The sequence below is a fragment of the Culex quinquefasciatus genome, chromosome 1 (genome assembly GCF_015732765.1).
Source record: "Culex quinquefasciatus strain JHB chromosome 1, VPISU_Cqui_1.0_pri_paternal, whole genome shotgun sequence".
In the NCBI taxonomy this organism is placed as follows: Eukaryota; Metazoa; Arthropoda; class Insecta; order Diptera; family Culicidae; genus Culex; species Culex quinquefasciatus.
Window position 1 is genome coordinate 41,181,601 of NC_051861.1, and position 21,710 is coordinate 41,203,310.

The 21,710-nt window shown below is 39.3% G+C and overlaps 2 protein-coding genes across 6 annotated transcripts in view; one reads left to right on the top strand and one right to left on the bottom strand.

Moving 5' to 3' along the window:
• LOC6039069 (cap-specific mRNA (nucleoside-2'-O-)-methyltransferase 1) overlaps positions 1-21,710 on the top strand; it is a 145,042-nt gene that overhangs the window by 28,250 nt on the left and 95,082 nt on the right. The window lies entirely within an intron of this gene.
• LOC6040269 overlaps positions 8,235-21,710 on the bottom strand; it is a 45,378-nt gene continuing 31,902 nt past the window's right edge. For 2 of the 4 annotated variants that reach the window (XM_038248645.1, XM_038248642.1), the window contains exons 2-3: positions 9,289-9,643; positions 8,235-9,226 (exon numbers count right to left, since the gene is read on the bottom strand). In XM_038248645.1, the coding sequence (XP_038104573.1) occupies positions 8,491-9,226; positions 9,289-9,641 (1,089 nt within the window). In that variant the 5' untranslated portion in view covers positions 9,642-9,643 and the 3' untranslated portion in view covers positions 8,235-8,490. Of the gene's footprint in view, positions 9,227-9,288; positions 9,644-9,714; positions 10,374-21,710 lie in introns of those variants that run through there. The other 2 variants (XM_038248644.1, XM_038248643.1) reach the window with 2 other exon arrangements.

The window sequence follows — 21,710 nt, forward strand, 5'->3', positions numbered from 1 at the left end:
TGCTATATCGAGCTCCACCAACCCGTATGATGTTACACTTGATGAATTACCAAGTAAATTGAATCGATGCGTAATACGGTGGAGGAGGAGAAGAGAATCTGCTGGTCAATCCTGAACTGCAAAGAAACACCAAGAAGGATGGTTTGAGCATGATTTTCCGACAATATGTTTGGTGTTGAAGGGGAAAAGATGGATGAGTACGGCATTAAACAGAACCTCGTCAACATAGTGCCACCTTATCACAAAAGCTTTTCGGTAGCTTGAGATGCTGTTACTAATCAGTGACACAGAGTATGTTTGCACAGTCATTCAATATGAATTTAATTGTAATTTGAGTTAAAAAAAATGCAATGTTAGCTTTTTACAAATTTAAACAACGAATTGGTGCATTTAAAATTTGGCATTTGCATCAAAAGAGCACCGTTGCAACTTTTAGGATGACATTGGGATTGATTAAATGATGACATCGGTAACGGATTTCTGCTAACGAGATATCATTGATTGATCATGTATCAATTAAACCACAAAGATGGCTTTTAATCTTACCTATGTCGACGATGATATATTGGTCGAGCTAAAAGTGATTTGTTTCCTTTCTTATTATAGACGTTTATGCAAATATTTGCAAGTTGATGTTTTTTAATCACGAGTTGTATATTTATCCTACGAGGCTATTCCGATATGGATACAAACGACGAATGCTGAAAAATTCCAAGTTTTGCAATGAGTTCTAACAACATTTCCAAAACCACCCTTTAAACATGACCAGCTTTTCTGCGCTTAATGGCGTTGTAAAAAGTTGAACTTAACACAACTCAAATAACTTTCATACTTTTCAGCATTTTCTTAGGCAATGAAAAGAAGGTAATTCCATTGGTACAGAAGAACAGGACAAGTGAATATTCAGTAAAAATCATGGTTATATTACATCTGGGAATGAGTACATCTTTTATGTCACTAAAATGTTTAATAGTGGGACCTATACATGTCTGGGTACCAAAAGTTGCGTCTTTCAATTACGAACATTTTGATACCCAGACATGTATAGGTCATCGCTGATTTTTTTAAGTTATCACAGTTTTAGTGAAAAAAGTTGATTTTTTGCCGATTTCGTCATTTTCCTGTTTTTGCGCGTGGCGCGTCGAAAAACTCAGTTTTTATTTTCAAAAAATCATATCTTGGAAACTTACGGTTTGACATCGCCAATTTTTTGATATGACATGTGAAATTTTCCGAGGAATCCGATAAAAATATTTTCAGACATAGGCTCTTTGGTCCAGACACGGTCAAAACGCCATTTTAAGTTTTCATACGACTTTTTCAATAGTTGAGCTAGATTTTTGGAACTTCTTACTATTTTTCCTAAATAGCCAAACTCATCACCTTTCTTTTGCGTCTAAGACAGCTAAAATCGGATGAAATGGCGCGGAGATATGATTTTTCGAAAAAAGTGGTTTTTGCGAAAAATGACGAAAATTGCCATTTTTCGAACCACCCTAGCACGATGTAGGTCACCCTAATGGCCAAACAAAAAAATACGGGTGTAATTGTTTTGGCCAAGGAACCCCCAGAAAAATTTTGAGCCCGATTGGAGAACTTTTTTTTCGGTTTAGGCTCTTTTCAAATGGAATTGCTGTATATATATTTTTTGCACAAATTTTAATTCTACAAATACTGGCGCGTAGAATAAAATGATTTTCTTTTTCCCGCCCCAAGCGCCGAAAATTTGTAGCGGGTGTAGGGACACTATGCATAGACGACCTTGCTCCCATCACGTCACTGAGGGTATGGAGCGACGAGAAATTAATATGCATTGCATCCCCCCCCCCCCCCCCAGTCAAACCTCTATTGCCGTTCAAGAGCCAAACTACACGTGACACCTAGTGTTGAGTAGCAGAACAGAGCGAAGAATGTCGATTGAAATTTCCGCCCTTTGAGGTTATGTATGCGAATTCTGTTTTGTTAAATTCCAGCGTAGAGAACAACTTTTGAGCAAAAATTCGAGCTGATACTTTGTTAACTTTTGATGCTCTATCATTTTAAACAATATTATTTTTTCAAAATTATTTTTTTTTCAATTTTTTTTATTGCGTTAATTTATAGAGGGCAAGGAGTTAACAATAGAGGGTGACGATTCTCGAGATTTTCAATTTCCCGGGAATCGAGAGTTGAATTTTGCGATTTCCCGGGAATTCCCGGGACCCGGGAGTTTTTTTAACTATGCCAATAGTGCCAATCTTTATATAGAAAAGTAATTAATGTGTTTCTTTTCAATGAATTTAGATACAATTAATTTATACTTTTTCAATAAAACGTTAATTACTAGCCTCGTTATTTTCGGGAACTGTCTACCTTTATTTTTTTCTAAATCTGCAAATACAAGATCGCTTTTTTTATTTTTTTTGGACTCATAATTGCAGTTTATAATGTTTACGAATCTTAATTCGTACTAAGTGATTTTTCAAAAGTTGCACAAACTTGTTTGTAGATTTTTGTGATGTAAAAAAAAAAGTTTCCCAGTATCGGGATTTTTGCAATATGATAAATAACGACTCAAAACAACAATTTAAATTGTTTTTTTTTTCTTTTTAATGTCAACTGTACATATTAATTGACGAAATAGTTATTAGGAAAATCAGAATGTTCAAATGTGGCGGATCTTAACTTTATAAAGATTGCCAGATTTTTTTTAAATTAATAATGAGGTTGATGCGAAACACAAAACAATTTATTGACATCGAAAAAGAAAAAAAACCTTAGCATTACCAAAAAAAACTAGATTGAGAGGATTGCTATACTCGAGAGAGGATATGTAAATTATACTTATCTTGAAAAGGCTTTTCCTATTTGAAATAATAATAATTAGAAACAATAACTGCTAAGTATGTTTAAGTTAAAATTTAAACTTTCTGAATAAGAATATGTATTAGAGATGCATTGGTTTATTCAAACTTGAACACCGAATATTAAATTTAACATCCAATGACAAAAACAATTTCGAATTAGTTGATTAGCTGATTAGTTTTTATAATTTTGCTACGATATTCATAAGCTTAAAATTTCCCGGGAGTCTCGACCAAATTTCTCGGGAATCGAGAGGTCCAAAAATGGTCGATTTCCCGGGAAATTTTTCCCGGGAAGCTTTTGAGCTTTTGAGCTTTTGATCGCGAATTAGAGAAGCAGGCAATACACAACTCACAGCAAACGACTAAAGGAACACCCTACCACGTATATAATAAGGTTGGCGTAGGTTGACTTTAGTGAAATGTGAGAATGTTAGAGTAAATGAAAGAATATGTTGTTATTCAAATAGGAAAGGCCTCACCAAATAAGTAATCCATGGTTTAGGACTTGTTCAAACTTGATGGAACTTGAGATCAGGTAGCCGAAATCTTGCACCACACAAACGACAGCAACCGGATTGACCTTAGAAGTCTCTAGACGATGGCCATCACTCAGCACACTCAATCAGGAAGCAGCTGTTGTTTGAACCGGCGGGAAATGTTGAAGCAAATTCTCGTCCACATCCAGCAGTACTTGAATGGCGTTGGTTCAGTAAGGACATTTCTGGTACACGGGACTGGAAAGACAGGAACGTTTCGCTCCCACAGTTGACACTTCGCCGAAAAGGATAACAATGTTTCCAAAATGATAAAAATTTTACTCCTTTTAAACGAAATCTAGGGACCAAAAATCACAGAGGAAAAAAACGCGTCCGGTCGCACGCACAGTTTACTTCCCCAAATTTTGGGGAGTTGTTTAGGACCCAAAAACAAACTTGAAATTTGCCGTGCTCACTAAATTTGGACAGCTTTATTTTTACCATATTACACCATAGTGCAAGTGGTCCATCGGATCTAAAGCGGTTAAACCACTGTTTTATTACCACAAGCATTCATTGCTTTAACAAATTTGCCAATTGCTTCGTCAATTGGGTAATTCACCACCAAACAGGCATCAATGTGGTCAAAGGCACTTCCGACTTCATTATCAACCGTTGAAAATATGTTTACCAAAATCTCGTTCAACTTTATCACCATCTGTAAATCTTCAGAATTTTCAGTTTCAGGTACATTGCCTATAAACTGAAAGACACACAATTTTTCATTATTTTCAGATTTTCATAAACCAAAACATCACAGTTTACCGTGCTCCCAAAGTCTGGATAACAGAACCTATCACCCACAGCTTTGCTGCAGGATTTCAAGCTCTGAACTGGACCAAGCACAACTTCTCGAAACGGTGCAAGCAGTTCCTTCATCGTCAGCACGATGTTCGGGAGATAATCGAGCTGCTTCTGGACACATCGCTCAACCAGCTTTGTGTAACTGGCGAAAATGTGTTTTGTCAGTGGATTTTTTCGAGAACACACTTGGTACTTTGAAAAACTTTCGAAAATCATCAACCCTGTGCGATCGAGACCTAAAGTGAGTGCGTAATCTAAAATAGACCGAAAGTAAGTTGAGAGAACATAATTTACATTATCACTGAATTTAAGTTGAAATGCTTTGTTGATGAACAGAAGAATTTCACTTGTTTCATTTAGTTTAAGTAGAAGGGTGTTTATGGCACTTGTGCTGCCTAATAGTTTGTTTTTTAGTAACGGTGTAAAGCTGGAGAAAATTGTAGCATTCAAGTTCATCACAGTATTGTCGAGTTCATTAATACATTGAGCAACTTTGTCATTGACTTGTTTGATAAGTCTATCAAAATAGGTGTTTGAATTCAACGCAGGCTTTAACTTATTGATTTCTTTTTCGCAAAGCTTCAAGCTTTTGACAAAAGATTGCACAAATCCTCCAAAATCATTAATCGTTGTGCTTAATACCTTCAGACAGTTATTCACAACAGCTCTAATTTCAGCTTGCTTCATGACAGCCCCACCTTTCGCCGAATCAGGACGTAAAGCTTTCCAAATGCCTTCAATGCTTGTGTTCATTGCCTTCCAAATTTTGCGTTTTAGAACAGCATTTTCTTTGCCATAGTCAGTTTCAAGACCGTAATCTGAATCTTGCATCTTTTCCATTTGAGTCCTCACACCATCAATCTTGGTGAAGGTTTTGTTGACAATGTTCGTTTTTTCCTGCTCTGCATCGAACAAGGCGTCACAAAAAGTCTGCAGCAGGCTCGTGGTGCCCCTGAAGATGAACGAAGAGAAAATCTTTGCTCCACCTAGCGACATGTAGGATAGATCGATGTTGATGGAATCGATTTCACTGATTTTGTCATCTAATGCTGCCAATCCGTTCGAGATTTGGGTTCGGGTGGCAGCTTCGATTTTCCATGGCACGGTTTCAGCAAGCACTGTCTGCTTGAAATAAAATGAAATTAGTTTACAGTAATATTTTTATATGAAGAACAAATCAAACTACCGAAAACTTCAAACTCAGCAAAACCAGAGTTAGCTTAGAGCACATCATTTCTACTGAAACATTTGAGCCTTTTGTTACAAACGAGTGTCATCAGCTGTTTAATGAGACTAATGAGCAAATAATATCAAGTTATCAATTTCAAATCTTGCACAAATTATCATGTCGCACGTGCATTTTGGGCCAAATTGAATTAAGAAAAAAATCCGTTTTGGTACAAATCTGCATACAAGTACAAAGTAAAAAATTTCTGTGTAAAATAGCATGCAAAAGCATGCACATTACCTTTATGAGCAAAAGCATGTAATTTTGTATTAGAAAACGTGTACACAAAAAGCATGTACCGCAAAAAAAAATCAAGTCTGCCGACTCCAAAAATAACATCAATCCGGCGAGAATTCTTGCCATATTACCAAGTCCGCGCCCCAACCCATTCGATTTAATCATCGGATTTTTTGCTGTGTATATATGCATGAAAATTGTGACAATTTTGCCCGTTACCGACAATTATCGACCTTACCAACGGATGTTTGACAGTAATGTAGAAAAAAAATCTTAACAGACCGAGTAATAAATCATCAACTTCTTAGCTGTTGATCCGACACGATACCACCGCGCCGTAGACATATTCTTCTTTGAGACTATAAAAATCAAATTATTCGCTCTACAGCATTGCCTTGGCGTTCCCGATTACGGGATTCCTACTCGAAACTAGGTGTCCGAAGGCTTGATTGTTGAGGCAATTGCAAACCTCTTTTTACACCTAAGCTTCCATCCACCCCGGGATTCGAACTGACGACCTTTGGATTGTGAGTCCAACTGCCTACCAGCGACTCCACCGGGACAGAACCCAGGGAGACGACTCCTACACCTGGACTGAGCGCTATCGACCTAACCTCTAGGTTAGACCGGGGCCAACATTTACTTCCTCATCCGACGGAAGGCGTGATCAGACAAATTTCGTCTCAAAATTTGCCACCGGGACATTCTGGGATCGAACCCAGGCCGACTGGGTGAGAGGCAATCACGCTTACCCCTACACCACGGTCCCGGCTTCTTTGAGACTATAGTATACTCGATTATCCGAAGCATCGATTATCCGAAGTTTCGATTATCTGAAGGTTTGTATGGAACTTCGAATAATCGAATCACGAAAAAAATAATGTTTTTTTCGTTTTATTTCTTTTACTTGTTTTAAACATCAAATTCGAGTTCTGTGACCCCATTTTAGTCAAATTTGAATAAATGATTGCCAATTCAAAAAATAAAATTCATTTTTTCAATGTTTCGCTAACGCCTTATTGGCCGCCATCTTGGATTTAAAAAATTTTAAATCACTTTAACGTATTTTAGGGGTCGTACTTAAGCTGGACAAACAACAATAAAGCTACGAAAAAAAAATTGTTTTCATGATTCGATTATCTGAAGTGAAATTTTTCCGAGACTTCGGATAATCGAGTCTCGACTGTATCGTTTTTTGAAGCCGGATCTCAAATATTTTGATGGAAATTAGATATGTGGTAACGGTTGAGGGGGTGACGATTACACAAACAAGAAGGCAGGATCAGCAACAGCTGGAGCACTTTATGAAGTGGTCATCATGCTCCTGTTCTAATCTACCAATCCGACCAGCAGTAGCAGACTTAATGCATCGTGTGGTGATCAGTACCAACTTGTGGCGTCTTATGCCTTTGCTGCCGGTCGAGCAGTACCAGGATCGCTGCTGGAACCTTGATTGTTGCTGCCCACTACATTACTGTAGTCCTGTTCAAGTCCAGAAGTCTTAGAAGAATTACGATTCAAGTGGCACATGATGATAAGTTCAAACCCTGCTGGAGCTGTTAAATCTTGATTTGGTGAGATCTATCCATTTTATCCATCATTATTTGATAAATGATTTTATTCTCTTATTTTATATAATATTCTATTGATCAAATGATATATCCATCCCAAGTAACATTTTTTCCAGGAGTTCTACAAGAGCTCTTCAAGATAGCTACAGCATAGCAGTTTGGACCGCGGTAGGATAAAACTCTCTTCAAGTACTCTTCCAAACTCCTGAAGAAGTTTTGAAGAGAATTTTATCCTACCGCGGTCCAAACTGCTATGCTGTAGCTATCTTGAAGAGCTCTTGTAGAACTCCTGGAAAAAATGTTACTTGGGATATCATCCCTTTCCCACCTTCCCTTTCTCCTATCCTCATTACTTCCCCCTCCCCTCCCCCAGCCTCTAAATATTATTATCTACCAAATTTACACTTTACACCACACCACAACTGATTTGGAGCGTTTGGTACGGTATGTCCACGCATCCTTCCTCCCCTGATGATTCTGTGAAATGTGATCCGTTCACAGTATCTGTCTCTGCGGTTAATGCAACGCAGTAGGCCTGGCCGTTTTAAAATTTGCTATACAACTCGGATGTACTGTAATCATTAGAAAGAACTTGAGGCGTAATCTTACCACAAGTTCTTCCAGGGTGCTTTCTTTGGACTGGCTGCGCTTGTGTTCGATTAGATTAGATTAGGAAATCAGATATGTAATCATAAGAATAACGACCCTGGTAACATTTAAGATTTTAAGTAGATCATAAAAGCTTATTTAGGTTGTATGAGAGTAAAAAAACCTGCAAGTTTAGAAATTTTACAGTTAAAAGTTACCCTGTCAAAAGTTATAAGTTAAATTTAGAGAACACTTGTATGTCTTCTGCTCAGATAACGACTCTTCCAACGCTGTGTATTGCAAATATTCGTTATTTAACGTGGCAACTAATTAACCATGTGGTTGGCTTCGCCAATATTGGTGTTTCATTTTAAACATCTAAACTATGGCTTTCGTTGCGATCCGAGAAACGAGTAAAACATCACGTTTTATGTTTATTTTGCGGGTAGAATTTTAATTTCAATTTATATAACATAAATATTTACACTATCACTGATGGCTGTCGCGGGTTTTTCGTACGCACATATAATTGGTAATAACAAACAGTACTCAACAACACAATATCATTCACGCTTCGTCCACACCTTAAGCACTAATTTATACAGTTACAACTCCACCCCTTTCTCCTCGTTTGAAGCGTATTCGCGCGGTAAGTTTCGCGGTTTTTGCGTGTGCGCCGCTCAGTTTTCGGCCTTGATGTCCTTGTCGCTGCTGCGGTACTCGGAGTATCCCTGATAGGCCTGGTCGTCACCAAATTTGACTCCACCGGACGACTTCAGCTCGTGCGAATCCCGGTAGTAGTTGCCGTACGGCGCGGCAAAGTTCGGTTCCGGCCGCGAGTACTGGTTCTGGTAGGGCTTGAACGGATTGTAGCTGACCGAGCCCACGCCCTGGGGTGAGTATTGCGGTGGTTGGTACCCAGACGAGAACAGCTCATTGGTGTTGCAACAGCTCTGGTTGGGCCGGAACACCTTGAGGTAGCCGATCACGCCGGGAATGATGATGGCAGCGAAGCCGAGCAGTTTCTTGAAGCTCGCGAGACCCAAAATGACCGGCAGGAAGAGCAGAAGCTTAAGCTTGAAAATCTTCAGGATGATGAGCAGAGGGATGAAAATCTTCTTGAGCCGGTGGCGGGTGAACAGCGGGGCCTTCTTGTCCTCGATCACGTCGATCTCGTCGGAGATCTCGTCGATGAAGCGTGCCGAGTAGCGACCTCCTTCGGTCAGCTCATCCGGGATGGCAAACTCCAGCGCGGCAGACTTGACGAAACGCTCCAGCTGACGCAAGCCAAACTTGTACAGGGCGTCCCACTCGGAGTCGAGCTGGCGCGGTTCTTCCGAGTATTCGAAGCCTTCACGATCCAGCGATCGCAGCTGAGTCTCCGGCATTCGGACGATTCGGGCGTCGGATGTTAATCTAAAAAATATGTAGCGATTAGTGACAATCGTAAAACAGTCGATCAGATCTAGTCTACTCACTGGTACACATCCTTGGCGAAGAAGTCGGTGAAAGTGTTGAGCGCCTGCGACTTGAAGCAGTCGGCCAGCTCTCCGTTCAGACACTGCGAGTTGGTCCGGGCCAGGTACGGGTCCACGTTACCCCCCGTGCCCAACCCGATAAAGTCCAGCAGATGTTTGCCCATGCGGCGACCTTCCCCGTCCGCGGGCGCCACGCCCGCACCGCCTCCCGTCGGCAACGACCTGCCTTCGTCTGTTTGGTCCGGCAGCTTGATCCCGTCGGGCTGGACCAGCGTCACGAGCAGTGCCAAGGTCACCGCCAGTGTCCACCGCAAGTCGAGCACTCTCCTTCGCTGTTTGACCAGGAAACCCATTTCTGAAAGCGATAACAAACAAACAAAAAATAGTTATAATGGTGCAGAAAACCATCGACGAGATGGAAATTACGCAGACCCCGAGGAGCTCAGTGACGGGTGGCTAAACCTGCAGCGGACGATCTCACCGCTCAATTACATTCCTCACTGGACTTTAACCGGGCCACTCGCAGAGAAGAGGCAACCAGTTGATTCATTCACCGTGGAGTTCTTGACTGAAAATTGTAGACTGTTTCAAGGCTTCGCTTTTCAAATAAATCTTAAAACTTGAATATCTGCCAACACTGCCTTCTGGAATTGTTTTTTTTACGGCGGATCCAACACATTTCCCCAGAAATGAAGACAAACCCCACAAACAAACCGCAAAAGTCACTTCGGCGAGCAAGTATGATTACGACGACGGCGTGGTGTAATGAGTTCGCTCTCCCCTAGTCTGTAAGATGCAGTGCGGCTGGACGCGGTGCATTGCACAAGCCCAGAAGAGACTTCACGTGGCGTGGCGAAGCTGTTGATCGATGGTCAATAGGGTGGACCATGCGTGGCCACGGTTCCATGAAAAAGGAAAAATATGTTCTATGACCGCCGATTTTTTCCTGGAAATCAGGGTGCATTTATGGGTACAAATTAATCAAAGAAATTGTTGTCTTCTTTTTCTCATGTTATTGTCTCTTGGAAACAACTCTGCAAAAAAAAAACATTGGTGAAATACTCTTTCTCTGGGAAATGCGCACCGTTACGTAAACACCAGGCCTGCAAAATGTTTCCAACCCAGCGTACACATGAAGCAAACCAAAATGTCAGTTCACTGCTAGCATGTGACTGTAAGCCTACTGTGTCCGTTCAACCACTGCCGCCTGACTCGTGCCGGTCGGCTGCTGGAGAATGAGAGACGTGAAAAAATGAGCTACACTCACTCAATTTGTGTCGAATGACTGACTCGTAAAATCCTCTCTAAACACTATTTTGACTATTTTAAACAATTGAGTGGTTCTAGACTGTGCAAAACACTTCAAACAACCATAACTTATATTCAAAATTACATTTCCACGCATAAATACCAACTTTTTGTGTAAAAACTTGTTTCTTTATGTGTATGCGTGCAACGTCGAATGAGCGTTGGTCGACTACTGCCTCGCATTGCAGCTGCTCAGTGAACTAGGGCACTCACGACTGAGTCGGGTTTGTTTATGTCACGGTTTTGCGGTTCAGTGAATGGATCTGAAAAAATCGAGTATGCGTCGCCAATGTTCGCGTCATGACCCCTGACATTTTCAGCTCTGGTAAACACACAAATCTTATTTTCGAAACCCTCAAGACATGAATCGATCCCTTAAAGACGTAGGAAAAAATCAGAAGCTTTTATTTTGTAAGCATTTTCAATTTGATACGACGACGATTCACTCAAAAGTTTTGAAAAAAAATTAGACCTTTATCAAATTATTTAAATTTTCAGATAACTAAACTCTCTCAACTCAAAATTCAATAATTTTTAACGATGCACAAGTGATGACAACTTTAGTTTTTTTATAGAACCATGGACCACACTAATGGTCAATCAGGCGTGCCATTCCGACGTCATTCTCCCAACATCACGTCTAGGGTTGTCCTTCCTTGCCCTTTCTCTTCTCGGATTCGGTAATTTGTGGGTGCATGGTGTTACGTAACGAAACCTGCGAGGTTCCTATAGTACGATGATGCATCGTCTTTTTACTTGAAATTGTGCTGTTTATTAAAATTAACTCATTTCACTATAATGTAGCGTGTTGTTGTCGTGCTATCATGTTGCCTTGAGGTAGGGATGTTCAAAAAACAAAAACCAGTTAAATGAAAACTCCAGATTTGTAACTATAACTGCACGGAATGAGCAACCAAACAAAACGTGTTTGTTATTGTTTACATTGCGTGGTTTAAGCTTTGTTAATTCAACGTCAAACATTGTAACGCGTTTAACTCAGGACGTCAAAGAGCGACGTTCGACAAGATAGCACGACATCATCGACTTGATTGAATTTTAGAACCACCCTTATAATTTTATTAAAATATATAGTTCATCTATCATATATGTCCACACGCACACAGCTAAAAGCGTTCTCTTATTAACACACCAAATTAGACATTTTATTGCGGGGAGCGAACAGGCACGGCTTTAAAGAGCTTTAAAGTGGCGCATGCCACAGAGGAGAAAAGTGGAGAAAAATAAAAGCCATGCCATAAAGCCATGTACAATTTGGTTCAAACAACCACGGTAGAGGCCCCTAATTTCAAACTGTTGAATGCCAACTGTTGTTGTTAAACTTTTAACCAGTTGCGAGGTAAAACTACCCTACATAGCAGGGGAAGCGATGCTCTTTGAACATCTCCTTGTGCTCCCTCTCGAAACGATTTGCACTTTGTGGAGCAAAACAGCATTTTTTTTTTGCTCGAGTTAGCGCATAGGGACGTGGCCTTACATCGTGCTGCCACCTGGTTTTTTTAAGCGCAAGAGTGGAAAAGTGCTGAGTCATCGTCTAAAAATAGACGGCGTCCTATCTCGCCCAGCAAAATGAAGTCGATAAAGTAGTCGGTTTGATGGAGAAAAAGTGGAAAACGTGGTCTAAAAATAGCGACGCCATCCCCCTATTAAAATAGCACGTATAAAAGTGAGTGGAGGGGGGTCGGCCACGAAAGACGGCAGACAACGAGTGTTTTTTTTAAAAGAAAACAAGACAACAACTTTTGTACAAACCTTTTTAACACATCGTCACCGTCGTGCTAACTTGTTGCAAGTGCATTTTGGTCCAAATTGAGTTAAGATCGCCATTGGTGCAGCTCACAATGCCTCATCTTTTGACACTTCACAGATCCCAAAAATCCTGAGATATTCAACAAAAACTGAAAAAACTCCGTGCATTGTTATCACTCTTCATATGATAGAAGTTTCAAGCTTGTTGTGCTATCTTGACACAGTCTGAAAATTGATGTAAGTGCGACACTGCAATTTAAAAATTATCCGTTCAAAGCAAATAATGTTTTAATTTGAATTTTTTCTCATTTTGTAGCTAATTTTGAGCTTTGTTTATCTTTTTTCTCAAGCACTTAACTTGTAAGGCTTTACATTTTTACTGACTCTTCAGAGCCACACCCAAAGTTAAAGAACGAGGGGATAGTCCTCACGAAAAGAAACGTGAGGAAAGTGCTATATTGCGAGAGTATAGTCCTCTCGCGTGTTCATTCGTTCATTGGAACAGTTCATCCTATGAGTGGCTTATATGGACAAACGACCGCCACTTAGTCACCGAACCGTGGTGGCCCATACGGCAAAGGCACGGTACAATATGCTGAAGGTCTTGGGTTCGATTCTCGGTACCGGTACTTTTTTTTTTTGATAGATGAACTTTTTTGGAAAATGAACCATGAGTAAAGTACTTTCGGTAATTTCGGGATTTATCCTCTCCGTCCGCACACAGTACCATTTTACTACCGAATCGTGCTCTTTATCCTCTCGTATGCTGATGCCCAGTTCTGGGTGTACCAAAGAAAATCATTTTATCTACCAGGAAGTGAGATATGGCCATTATGTGATGTCCTCGAATCGAACGACGTTTTTTTTCGCTTGAATAAATAAAATAATTCAAGCAAAAACGAAAAACACACATGCAAAAACAAAGTTTTAGCTCGAAATTGTTATGCACAATATGTTGCTTTTCCAAGAGATATGGGGAAACCGAGCTGAGTGGAGGCGAGTTCGATTGAAATCATCTTTGTTGTGTGTTCCTGTTTTTACACGTGTGTCATCTTTTTTCCTATCCGGAAATATTGTGGATTTAGTTGGTAGCTGGATTTTCTGACATCTTCTCACGGTCATTGGAAATGGTCGTGGATAGACCTAGAGGTTCTCATTTGGAGTGAAAAAGTTCAAGTTATAGAAAAAATATGGATTAAAATTTTGATTTATCATCACTTCTCCGACATTAGAAATAATTGTTTGAACATGCTCGCAATTTTTTATTCAGTCGGGAAAATATGATTGTTCTTGACAAGAGTTTAATTTTTAACCACATGATCACCTCTAATTCTGGCTCGATGCCACCATCACGCGACCGCGTGCTCCGTTTGTTTGTCAACAAAGCTGCAGCTGGATGGTGAGTTTCTAACGACCGAGTCCAGCAAGATACTGATCGTACAATATCCTATACTAAAATGGCGAAGTTTTTTGTTGTGCTCTTTAAATGTATGATTAAATGTAACAATCAGAGATTCAGTTCTAAGTCAAATACTTTTTTTCATATTTTTTTTTTTGCCTTCCTCACTGAGGTAAGGCTATAATCCTGCTCTAAATATGAACTTTTCATTAAAAGCTCGAAGACCTTCATGTATACATATCGACTCAGAATCGAAAACCGAACAAATGTCTGTGTGTATGTAAGTATGTGACCAAAATTCTCACTGAGTTTTCTCAGCACTGGCTGAACCGATTTTGACCAAACTAGTTGCAATCGACTTGGTATAGGGTCCCATACATCGCTATTGAATTGTTTGAAGTTTCGATAAATAGTTCAAAAGCTATCCATCATCCGACCCATCGTTGGTTAGGTTATCGAGAGACCTCTCCAACGAGCTTACAGCATTGAAGATCTGGTAACCCTGTCTCGAGTTATGACTACTTAAGTGATATTTATGTACTTTTTTGAAGCCGGATCTCGATTAAATGTATGCAAACGATGTCCGGATCCATCATCCGACCCATCGTTGGTTAGGTAATCGAAAACCCTTTCCAACGAGTCCACAACATTGATAATCTGGCAACCCTGTCTCGAGGTATGGCCACTTAAGGGGTTACATACATGTAGAAAATCTCCAAATTTCATGTTACAGAAAATTCATTCAATCCACTAAATAGATGATTTTCAATCACTCCTGAAAGTTTTATGAAGACATTACATGATTAAACTGAGTAATAGATGATTTAAGATCAAAATTTTGCCATGCGCAAAGCGGACTGTCAAACTTTGTGAGCGTTTTTCTCAAAACACTGAGTTGATTTACCGGTGTCACGATATCTCGAGATGGGATGAACCAAATTGGCTGAAATTTGAGGTGAAGACTCCCAAGACATATCCTGTGTGCATGACGAAGCCCGATTTAAAATGTTGCTTTTTTAAAACCTAAAAAAATCAAATACTGACGATTTTTTATATGAAAAACACAAAAGTATTTTTATCTCTTTTTGAAATAAACTTTTTGAAAATCGGCCTTCGTCATGCACACGGGAATAGTTTGACGAGTCTTCACCAAAATTTTGAGCCGATTTGGTCAGAGTAGTGTTGAGATATCGTTTTTGAAACTGCTAACTTCAAATAGCTATAACTCGGCAACCAAATGGCTTCAAATTTGTTTTGTTAGTAGATGAAAATGTATATTTTAATTCCCTGAAAACAGATTTTAAAAAAAAGTTCAAATGTGTGCTCAATCAACCTCTGACATTTTTGCTAATTTACATGTATATCTGTGTACTTATTTTTCTGATCTAAAAAAATATCTGAAATATGTGTCCAAACCACTCATATTACCCGAAAAAACGAAACTATTGGCACTACGCCCCCCGGGGCATGGCCTTCCTCTAACGTGGGAATTCTGCTCCAGCGCCTCTGACGAGACAGGAGAAACCGGGACCGACGTTTTACTTCACCATCCGATAGAAGCTCAGTGGATAAGGCGGGAATTGAACCCGCGTCTCATAGCATCATCGGGATCGGCAGCCGAAGCCGCTACCCCTGCGCCACGAGACCCACAACTCATATTACCCATTGTTGGTAAAAAGTGAGGAAGGCATCAACCACATAGGTGGATAGGGACCTGGTTAGAACCGAGTAGACTTTTGTAATTACATTTTTTTAAAGCTAAGAGTAATTACAGAGGATCTTGTGTGTAAATGTTAGAGCGTTAGAGCGTTAGAGGGAGGGGAACCGAAGTCAAATACTTATCAAAACTTGTTTTCATGGTTTCAACTGATTATAGTTAGTAATGTTGTATTCAAATTAGTCTTCTTTTAACAACCACTAAGTTGAAGTGCATTCACTCGCAGATCGTGAGCTCACGGTGAAAACTCGTAGGACCTCGCATCAGCAGAGGTGGGGCACCGAAAAAATAAACCGATCGCATTCCACCCACTTTTGCCACCCTCTCTGCAAATTGAATGTGGTTCAATTGCCCCAGAAGATGCCGGACAGGGCGCCGACAGCAATGCAAGGGGAAAGCATTTTGCACACTGAATAGCTTCTCGCTGGCCACACCATCGAAGACGCCTTATTGATAAGCAACTGATCGGATTGCATCGATAAGGGTGAGGAATACCTCGGTGTAATCGGGACAGAGGGCTTCAATTTATTTTTATTTTTTTCTGTAATGCTCAAATTTATTTCCAGCCAATATTTTGATGAATGTTTAAGAGAAACATTTGATTTGGTTTTTTGAGTATTTTTTTAAAAGCTTGAAATAGATCAAATATCGGCGGAATACACTTTTCGTGAAGTGTTGACACCCGACCAGCAAAAATAACCCCCGCGCCCAAGTTTAGCAATCTTGTTTTGGTTTTTTGAAGCATTTCCGAAAAATTTGAGCTTAAGTATTAACTCATTGATACCAGAGGTTGGAGCTGGTCATGAATGATATAATATAATGGTATCGAAAAGTAACATTTTTCAATATTTTTTTATTTGAGCAATGGGTTTACTTGACACATGGATGATTGACATAAAACTTCCTTCAAAACCTGTTTTTTTGGGATTACAAAAAAGTTGTAAATAACTCGTTGCAAAACATGATTTTTTAAGCACTCGTCATTTTTATCAAACTCGGTAAATTTACGGTAATACGGTGTTTGGGCCATTGAACCAAAAGTCATGACAAATTTTGGCCGGATTTCTCGAAAAGTTTCACATTTTATATCGATTAACAGAACGCTCCCATTCAAGCAGTTTTTAATTTTTTCTGCAACGTATTCCTTATAGGCCAGGGTTACCAGGCAACAATTCTGACTGGTGAAGGGGATGGAGTATTTGAATTAAGTTTGTATTATTCAGATGGTTTAATTCATCAGAATTTTGTTTAAAGTGGGTTTAAAGTGAAAAATCTTGCCAAATCTGTCAGTATCAGGCTCAGATAATGGTGAATAATTATCCTGGCGGACACTTCCCAGATTTATTTGGGCACTAGAAAGCGTTGATAAGCGACCGGTTTCAAAGGCCATATCCGAACCACACCATCCGATTCTACAGTGACTCACTGCAGACGATAGAGGTCCAGACCTTGGTATTGACCCGGTCTGGACAGTTAAAATTGAGCAAACGGGATCCTATTTCGAGTGACTATTAGATCACCAGGAATTCGGAGATTGTGCCAATAGAATGGCCCGTTTTGAGTGAGCACGCTAAAAATACTGAAGATATTTTTTCAGAACGGAACCCTATTTCAAACAATCATTCTGAATAAAAATGCAACTTAAACATGCATCTAATGTTTGGAAATATGTTGAAAGTTAAGGTGTGTAGATACACTTTTTGGCTTCCTCTCCGAGGAATGCCTTATAAAATCACTTGAAAATTGGCCAAAAAATGTCACTGCGATTTCTCGGAAATGGCTGAACGGATTTGGACACTTCCGGTTGCATTCGATCCCTCTTAGCTTCCGATAAGTCGCTATTGAAAATCTTCCCGTAGCCCTTTCCTGTCAAAAGATATTTACGAAAAACGATTTGCAAAACTAAAATCAAAAAACAAAAAACGATGAAAATTTTTCAAAATTGCTTCATTTTTGCACAACTAGGTAGTCTGGAATGTCCTCCATCCACGGCTGAAACGGGACAAAAATCCATTGAAATTTGCCAAAGTTACAGCCACTTTAAGAAAACTGTTTGCATTCAGCCGCCTCCAAATCGACTAAAACGTGGCCAAAATTAACCAAAATTTCGGCATGTTGCACATTTTTGTAAAGCTTTTTCAAAACCCAATCCAATGAGATACATATCTCGACGAATTATTAGGCTTAGTCGCTAATATCTGCACTAAACTGCTATTTTTGACGATACCAATGCATTATCACATGCTGGTTCGCCCATCCGGCTAAAAACCCAGAACTATTATACTTCACTCGAAAGCATTTTTCATCGTGCTTCGAATGTCATTTTAGGAAATAAAATTCCCTTTGTGAATCGCGTCCAGCATGCTAAGATTCTGTCGTCCCTAAATTAGGACCAGAATAGCCTCAAAAACGTCTTCGCCAAGCCAAGACAAGTCAAGTCATTTCGGGAAATGACAATATGTAATGTGTTCTTAGATACCTATCCATGAGCCATCGATCGACTCCGTTAGCGATACACTTTTTACCCTTTCTTAAATTTTCGCTTTAGCTGTAGAAGGTGAGAGCGGAATGCAAGGCGAGAGAAGGAGAGAGTTTACGGAAATTTTGACTCGTTCGAGCACTGCATAGGGACGTGGCGTTACATCGTGCTGCCATCTGGTTTTTTTAAGTGCAAAAGTGCTGAATCATCGTCTAAAAATAGACGGCGTCCTATCTCACCCAGCAAAATGAAGTCGATAAAGTAGTCGGTTTCGATAAGAAAAAGTGGAAAACGTGGTCTAAAAATAGTGACGCCATCCCCCTATGCCGTCACGGTGTTAAAACTCGCGTGCTTTGCTTACATGGATTTTCGTCGACGAACATAGGCGTATTTTACTTCTACTCGGATTGAATAGCATTCGATTTAGTAAGTCTCTAGACTATATACTAAGTATTCTGCTTTCAGTCAAAAAGGATCGCAAAGTTATTATTTGAAATTGTTTTAAAATCCATTTTAAATCCTTTGCGGTCGTACAAAGGGTCATTGTACCCAGAAAATTAAGCTTTATCATTGTGAACAATAATATTAGCAATTTAGTTGAATTTTAGAACTCAATCAACGAATCGCCTCTATATATACATGTACATTCTCAATACATTTATTTGTGTATGAACCGAGAAGAGGAAGCCCCCATTCACCTAGGTGGATTAAGTAACGTTTTTTTGTAGAGAATTGCGTTGAAACTCTAGTTGACCAAACTGCCCAAAACCGTGCATCCCGTCGAGGCCATGCCTCATGAAATTTCATTTTCTGCCATGTGAGAAAGGAACAAAAAAATTATATCCCAAAAAAACACGAGTGATGGGTCCGCCCGGCGCGATGACCCATTTCGAGGCCAAATCCGTGTCGCCGTGTCCATTTTGCTCATCCCTCCACCCCCCTTGAAAACCGGTCGTAGTTTTCGCCGGTTCAGCCCATCAATGGCGCCATTTGGCAGTAAATTGTTCCCATCGTCGGCTGCTGATGGCTATGCGGACAGTGAAGCGTTGCGTTTCAAACACTGACAAAGGCCTTTCAGACGAAGACTAAAGGCTTTAGGGAAGGACCTTGGGCGGCAATCATGCGAAAAATTGATAACCAGAAGCAGAACCATGAGTCTGCAGGCTGGAAATGGCTGAGATTTGGAGAAAATGATTTATGTGGGTGATGGAAATTTATGAAAGATGACAAAATTTGAAGGAATTTGTCAAAAGAGCATAAATCCTTGATCAAATCTAGGAAAATCATTTTTTTATAGTTGAAATCGATGTTTCGTTAAGAAGATTTTAAGAATTGAAGATTTTATTATATGACGATTTGTGGATTTGACGATTAGAAGATTTGAAATTTGGGAATAAGTAATTTTAAGATTTGAAAGATTATCAAAATTTTAAGATATGAAAATTAGAAAACTTTATGATTTTTAAATCATGACAATATGAAATAAATATCTATGAACTTTACTCATTAACTTAAAAAAAAACTTATTTTAATTCTTAATGAATTAGAATTACTTAAAAGCTCCATAAGCACATTTTACAACAGTGAGCTAAATATCATACCGTACATCAAACAAAAAAGCTCAACACGAACAAGGCGGAAAATTCATTGCTAGAAGGCATCAGGGAGTGAAAAAACGAGATCAACCCACGTCAACTGTGGAAAATGGAATACACATTTGCCGTCTTCCACCCAACCATTACCGGCCTCTTTTCTTCCTATTCATTTCTCGTACAACAGAGCTTTATTGCATCGCCGAGGGTCTGAGAAAATAAACTAAGCATTAAAACCGACAAATACATCTGTGACAGGCACAAGATAAATGAGCAAAAAATGTTGTCAACAAAACGAGCTTTTTACTCTCTGAATGGGTCTATGCTGCACTGTTAGAACACTATGTTAGTGTTTGCTCATTTAAATAAAGTTAACTGTTATAAATTAAAATATGTAAAATTTTCAAATGTTCAACTATTCCGATACCAATTAAATTCCTCATTTTTTCAGCTGTGTCCAACCCGAATGCTATGCGAATAATTTCTCTTTTTGTTTCTTGTACATTTCTGTGCGCCGCACACTTTAGATACCAACTTGCCCCCGAAATTGCCCCGTCTGACAGTGACGACGCTGGCACGGCACATGTCTCGACGTGACACTGGTTTGTTTACGCATTATCCGCCCGTCCGATTGGGGTTGGACACGTTGAAACTCGGATGTAGTTTGGTTTGAAATGGCTTTTTGTAGATTCGCGAATGTAATTTGTTTCAACTTGACACGGCTAGCAGACACAATTTGGTTTATTTGTTGAAACATGCTACGTTTCAACACATGAACTTTTGTCTGTCGATGTTCTCGATAACGATATTGTTTCATCATCTGTCAATTAATGTATCAGTCCCTTCAAATAGCATGCATTGATTTTCTCGTTCGTTCTTCAAACCTCCAGCTTTTATCCTCCGCGGTATCGACTCAATATCGACATAGAGAGAGCCGATAAACGATAAAATTTATGTGCATTCTTCAGAGACGAATTTCGCCAATAATTTCCAGATTTTCGACACTTTTCCAGTACTATGAGCTATGATTTCAAAGAGGCGCTCACATCATTTGGTATTCCTTGAGCTTGATTTATTTTTCTTCAAGATATTCGAACTTATCTTAAGCTTCTTTGACGTAAAACTTACAAATCTATCGGAATTTATAATATAATTTGTTATATTGCTTATAGTTTCCAAAATTTTAATTATAAATTGCAACAATCGCCTCTAAAATATTTTTAAATGTAATCTAAGTACACATACCATTGCAAAGGGTTGTCAGATGTTTAATATTTCAAATAAATCGGAAAGTATTACCAATTACCCTTCCAGAGAGAGGTCGCTTTATGGATCTGGACATCTTTTTCATTGGCATATTTAAGATCCAGCCTGAAAAAAGTGCTCATTACGTTTTACAGTCGACTCTCTGGTTGTCAATATCCAAGGGACTGTCGAGGAAGAGAATCATCAGTTTACAGAACGATGCAAAATGAAGATTCGATTGAAAATATTTTTTTCTTGATACCCAGCTATGGGAGAGAATCATGGCAACGTACATCAAACAAAAACAAACTAATGTTAAACACCCTTCAAGGCATCGTTTCGCCAAGAAAAATGTCTATGCAAGCCATGAGAAAGTGAAATTATTGACAACCGGAAGAGATTTTTAAAGCAAACAGAATCCTAGGGACTGTCGAGGAAGAGATCCTTCAAGCAAGGGTAATATCGAGGAATGAAGATAATTGAAGTATGCAGATTGAAGGGACCGAAGAATTCATCGGTAGATGGAGAATTATTGATATCGAGAAGATCGACAGCCAGAGAGTCGACTGTATATGGTTGTCAAATCCAAGGTCGAATAGTCAACTTTTAAAGCACGTTGGAAAGGTTTTACAAATAACATTACAAAAATACATAACATGACAGGGTTTCCTAGAAAAAAAACATCCTTTCAAACTCTTTCGGATCATTTTCAATACAGTTATTTTTTTTTTTTTTTTGGCTGATTAGGTTGGTACAAATTCAATTTAAAGTTGTTTTTCACCCTCCCATCCTAAAAGGCTAGCCCGAAAAACCAGGGGGCTAAAAAAAATTTTTGTTCTAAAAACTTTAAAATTACTATGAAAATTTAAGTGCAATCCACTGGAATCAATTTAAAATGCATTCTCTTGCAATTAG